The 6,030-nt window shown below is 46.4% G+C and overlaps 1 protein-coding gene across 1 annotated transcript; it reads right to left on the bottom strand.

Moving 5' to 3' along the window:
- Positions 1 to 2,494: 2,494 nt before the first annotated feature.
- On the bottom strand, positions 2,495 to 5,120 carry LOC134206933 (uncharacterized). The gene is made up of 4 exons (XM_062682674.1): positions 4,808 to 5,120; positions 4,627 to 4,767; positions 4,387 to 4,521; positions 2,495 to 2,584 (listed from the first exon to the last, which is right to left on the bottom strand). Exons 1-4 carry the CDS (start codon positions 5,009 to 5,011, stop codon positions 2,495 to 2,497), a joined length of 570 nt encoding a protein of 189 aa, XP_062538658.1. The 5' UTR covers positions 5,012 to 5,120.
- Positions 5,121 to 6,030: the final 910 nt, after the last annotated feature.

Genomic DNA, 6,030 nt, shown 5'->3' with positions numbered 1-6,030 from the left:
AATAGTAGCCACTGTTGTCGTTGGTATGGAAGCTTGAATCGAACATTGCCTGCAGCAACCCAAAGATAGAATCGCGGTGATCAAATTGCTTAGGTCTGGGAGAACCTTTACTTTTTGACGAGAGCGACTGCAATTTTGTTGAACAATATGGCAATAACGACAACTTTCCAATTGATTTCAATACGTATGAGTACTGTGAATTAAAAACAGCATTGGCCTGCATCGAATGGGATGCTCTGTAGTAGTGAGGATCATGAACATGACCATGATGACCGTGCATTTCGTAGTTACTACTCCGTGAATGACCAGAACAATAGCAATTGCTCAAGGAACTAACGAACGGATGGAAGCATGGGGTTTGCTCTCCAACCTCAATGTGCAGAGTCCGAGAGCTCCAGTATTTTGAATGGTCGTTAATGGCGCTGGCCACGCCCTCACATCTATCGGGGATGGGAAGATATGATGATGCAATCACTCACCCACTGCAAGCCGAGAATACCTCTGCACTCGCCACGAGTTCATGCGAAATTTTTCTTAGATTAAAAAAAAGACAGAATCATCGTCTTCGACCAGAGGTCGCACAGACTGAACACTTAACATCTAGCATGAGACAACGGACAGGACATTTACACACCACCCAGTGGATCAGTGGAAAGCTTTTCGCTTTACGAAAAGTTTTCTCTTTACCGAGGCGGGAATCGAATCCACACACCACAGCACATGCGTCTAGACGATTGACGTCGCCAACCGCACGGCCACGATGCCCACAATTTTGGAATTAGGTTCTATGGCAGAGGTTTTCCTTGGTTAACGGGTTGCCAATGTGATAGTTGTTGGTTTCTGGACCACCCTAATGAACCAATTTTCAAAGCAGTGCTCGATGTACGGTTTGCAACAGCTTAAAACTATTTCGTTCCATTTATAAAGTAAATAATAGTGAAACATATTTTAAATTACAAGTTTCTTTTCAATCATTTCTGTTACTTATTACTTACATTCTTCATCGCCAATCTGCTGATCCCATTCGCTTAGCCAGAAATCTTGAAATCGCTTAGCCAGAAATAGAATGTAAAAACGGAGAGTAGTTGCAACGGGTCGAAGAAACTCATCACGCAGCTCATCATGATCTTTTTGTCGGCACCTGCTTGCCGGACAGGAAAGGCGCTAGATCGTTCCTGAGCTTGGTCGAAAAGGAAAGCTTCTCGTTTGCTTGGCTCCACACGATCCCTAACACGCGCTCGGAACCGGACTCCTTATCCTCACCGAAGTGCACGCACTGATTTTCTTTGCGTTCTCCCACGGCTTCCAGAAACTCTTCGGAATTGGAAACCCAGTTTTGCAACTCGAAATCGCCCTTGGAATGGACGTATCTCACCTGCTTCTTCGATCGTATCTGAACTGTCGAAATAGTCGTCGACGTAGTAATTTTCGACGATGGCTTTCGCCGCCGCCGGAAATTGGCCCGCAAACTCTTTTGCATTCCAGTTCTTCACGTTTTGGGCTGAGCATGGCGAACTCGTTAGCCCAAATGTCGCCACGTCTATCACGTAAACTTCGGGTTTCGCTGATGGATCGGAATAGAAATCTCTGCGCTCGCTTGTCTTCTTCTCGGATCCGCAGCTGGTGGTCCATCTCCTTGCAAATAACTGCCGGTAAGGCAGTCAACATATCCAGCCCCTTCGGCAGCTTCGAGTTCAAAGATACTACTCTCACTTCTGCTCTAGTGTCCCACACCAGACGGAACTTCTGCTTTCTCGGATTGTAGACGATATTCAGTCACACGTACCATACTTTGTGGCAATCAAATGCTGCTAGCTCGATGCCTTGTGTGCGTATCCCTTCACTAGATAATCGGCGATCATGATCCTCACCTTGGCGTACAGTTTGGGATCTTTCCTGAGACGATTCTCCAGACCAATCAGCCTCTTAACGGCCATGGGGTAGCTATCTGGAAACTCGGAGGTGTCATTTTTCCACTGCAGCCTCGTTTCGAACCGGTCACCAATTCCTCTTGTCGTCTTCTTAAGGATCTCTTTCGCTCTTCTGTCTTCTTCTGACTCGGGAAGCAAGGTCACGGAAATGCCAGATTCTTCCAGAGTGTACTGGTTTTTAGCAGGTCGTGCAGCTCCTGGTTGATCACCGAGCTACAAGTGTGATGTACGACGATTCTACCTTCCGTGGTATTCGCACCAGTGACCTGACTGCTATCGGTTCTTCTGGCCGGCCTTTTTCTAGACACAATCGGAGCGTAAAGGTGGATGTCCTTCAGCCCGATTAGGATCTGCGGCGTTGTTTGGGGAGCATCTGCAATTGGCAGACCTCGAAGGTGGCTGTACTGCTTCACAACTTCCGACACAGCTAGTGAATGCTGTGGAAGCTTCAGACTCTCCACCATGTGGGCATTCTTGACGAAGAAGCGTTGTGCTGATTCTCGTGCGGAGATATGCATGTTTTCGCACTGTGAATCTTTCTTGATTCTTGAAACTTCAGCGGTCTACGTCACTCGTGGTGGCTGCGTCACACTACGAATTTTCAGCCGGTTGATCAGCGTTTTCTCCACCAGCGTAATAGGAAGAACCTTTGTCTAGGAAGCGAAAGTTTTCACCGAGTAAATTCCGCAGACAGGCATCATACGGAAAATGACGGATGGCTTTGGTGTGATAGCGTGGTTGCTGCAATTCGAACCGGCAACTTATCTCGTTAAATGCAGAAGAGGATTGTGGCCCTCCTTGCACCCATCGATGTTGCAACGGAAATTTAGCTTGCAGCCAGCAGCACAGTGCTCGTTCAGACACAGCTGGCACAGCTTCCATCTGCGAACCGCTTTCCACCGCTTACTGTATGGGTGTCTACGGAACTTCTCGCAATTCCTGCTCCGGTGATCTACTCTGCCACAGACTCTGCATGGTCTTCTCTCCTTCGCGGGCGGACTCGAATTTATACTCTCCACCGCGTCATGCGCGTGAATGTACCCTTCACTTGCTCTGTTTTTCGGGTTCACCTTCTTTGAACCGACCTCTCCGGACCAGTATGCTTCTCCGTAGGCACCCATTTCACTTGTAGTGAACATGTGATAGGAAATTTGACAACGTTCGCAGCATCACCACCTTGTTTTTTTTCGGTATCGTACTCATTCCAGCTGCAGGCAGCTTCTCTATCAGCTCTTGAATAAGCATGGGGTTCACCAAGTACGAAGGTAACCCTGTAGCCAGTGTTGTGCTGAATCATTATCAGATGATAATGATTGTAATTATCATGTGAAAACTTTTCACGTGAAAACAGTAGGCGAGTTGTCGCCGGCGACAACTTCTCAAATTTTGTACTCAAACGATAATAAACACAGAATTTCCATTCAAACATAAGCCTGTACTAATATCACATGCAAAAAAGCGTTCGTGAATTCGTGAACTAACGAGTTCACGATGTATTTTTTCGTGAACAACAGTCCACGGATTCGGGAATACAGTCACGTTTTCCAGAACGTTCTGGAAAACGTGACTGGTGTTCCCGAATCTATGAAATAAATCACGGTGTATTTTTGTTGGTTCGCGAATTTGGGAACGCTTTTTTTTCGGGCAGCAATTTGTCAATATTCCCGTTAATTTTCTATTTGCCGTTATGGTTTCATGGTAGTAAGGAAAAAAAGTTCAAAATGTAACGGTAAATGCCTCACATTAAGATACGATTTTCAAACGATTCTAAATCGCTGGCGAGTTTGTATCACTTGATAATTAAAAAGTAAGATCGCGGGTGAGTGTTGATCATCCTCGATTTTTTTTGAAAATTTGAATTTTACCATCCCTGCCTTTAGCTTCTAGATGGTCAGCGAGCTGTTGCACTACCACGTCAAAGCACCACCACGTGATGAAACTCGCTAATCGATCTGCTTTTGGAGGCGCTGCATTACGGATTTTCGCATGCAGCATGTTTAACAATCGCTCCAGTCTCCCATACAGCATTTGCAGCGTCTCTATTATTTTCGAGACTGAATTTGGCAGAAGCAGCCTGCTTCTAACAGCCTAACAGGGCTTCTCCTTTTAGGCACTCTTGTAACCTTGCCAAGTTCTCAACTTGGGAAAAGCCACACGCTTTCGTAGACTTCTCATAGCTGCTTATGAACATCGGCCATTCCTCTAGTAAAGAAAATGTTGACATTTTGCTTGACAGGAACTGGCAGTCGGATAATTGAGCCCTCGTTGGCTTTTGTTTTCTAGTTTGCTGAGCTTCTTTCGCTCCTGCACGCGTTCGGTGGGATTTTTTTTTCTCTTTTTCTTCTCCGGAACTATCCGAACTCTCTTCTGCTACTGAATTTTCATCCTTGCAAGAACTTTTTTCTTCAGGCGACTCTTCTTCCTCCAATTTTCCATCACTTTCTGACTTCACTACCTTTGCAATCTCGCGCACTGACTTACTACTCTTATCCTCCTTTTTCGGAACCTCGGGATGTCCAAATGGCGTATCATCCTCGACGCGCCCGGTTTGGAAACTCTCTGGCAGATACGATGGACCTCCGATTGACTTCTTTGTGACTTAAGAAAATTATTTTGTGGAATGTCTTCACTTGTCGTAAGACGAGTTTGTACAATCCCATTTAATTCCACCACTTAATTGTACCTTGACAGATACGTATTTCGACCTCAACAGTAAGTTCTTTGTGAGCTTTTTAGTCGCTTTTGGTGTCGAATGCTTACGGTAGGGCCCTCTAGCATCGCTCACCCCCGTTCCCAGGCTTTCCATTTCCCGACTTTTTCTTCTCGAGCTTTTCCCCTGGCTTTTCTCGATCCGGTTTCGTTGTCTTCAGCGCTACGTTTTTCGAGCTTTCCTCGGCACCTTCTTGCTCCACTTCTCGACAAGTCAACTCCTTCTTCCGCTTCAGCTCTCCGTCCATCTCTTCTCGCATCTCGTCAAGTTTCTTCTGATGGGTCTCTTCTTCGGCGTTCTTCTTCTCCATTCGCGCCTTCTCGAACTTCAGTTCCATCTCCCGTTTCTCCTTCTCTAGCTGCTGGCGCATCTCGAACAGCTCTTGCTGAATCTCCAGCCGTTTCTGGTGAAAGATCCTCTCCTTCTCCAGTTTTCGTTTCTGCTTCTTCTTTTCCTTTTCGAGTTCTCTCAACTCCTTTTGAAGCTCGCTCGACGAACCGGACTCTTCACTATCACTTTTCCTACCACCACACTCCTGACAGCACCAAGAAACGTCTTTGACTTCAGCCGTGGCACCAAAACAGACGAAGTAGAACCACTGCTGACAATGGTCACAAAATACCATTCGGTTACACTACGTAAACAAGGTGATACTGCCATCTAGTGACATTTCGGACTGAGCACTAGCCCCCACTAGCGCTAAAAACTTAAATACGGCAAATTTTTACTAACAGCACACTACCAGCAACTTGATTGTGACTAAATCTGATCACATATGAGTTGCAGTAACCTATATGGAACGTGTGTGCTACTAGGGTAGCACACTAGTACCGCGCAACGGGGGCATAACGACTTACTTCAAAATGACCAGTACAAAGTTTTACACAACTTCGCAACAAAAGATGAACGTCTGTTCTCTGTGCCACCAACTTGTCGCGCGCGCCGGTCGGATGAGGTTCGCCACACTTGTTGCAGCGCGGCAGCTCCTGGTGCCGTGTCCGAAGTTGAAACAGTTAATGCACTGTGTGACGTCGCGGTGCATTGGCCGATATCGCTCCCAGTCAACGAAGGTGTAATTCATAACGACGACAAGCTGCAGGTTCTTCCAGGTGGTGGAGCCGTGCAATTGCTGCTTCCTTCTCGACGGCGGGCTGCGAGTTGCTTCGCTCTGCTGCTTCCGCTCTGCGTGAAACCTTGTTCGAACTGAGGATTAGATCCTAACCCGCAAGTTTTGACGTAGGACTTACGTCTTTCTTTACTATACTGGGTGTCATTTAGATTTTTGGAAATCGAGAGCGTTACGCTGGAAGGGAAGATTTTGAACGTTACTAGCGCCTTTATCTTTCGATGAATTTTTAAGATTTATATATCAATCGACTCGGACACTCT

Source organism: Armigeres subalbatus, chromosome 1 (assembly GCF_024139115.2).
Source record: "Armigeres subalbatus isolate Guangzhou_Male chromosome 1, GZ_Asu_2, whole genome shotgun sequence".
Classification (NCBI taxonomy): Eukaryota; Metazoa; Arthropoda; class Insecta; order Diptera; family Culicidae; genus Armigeres; species Armigeres subalbatus.
Note: the sequence above shows the minus strand (reverse complement) of the source record. Positions and strands in the feature narration are given on the sequence as shown.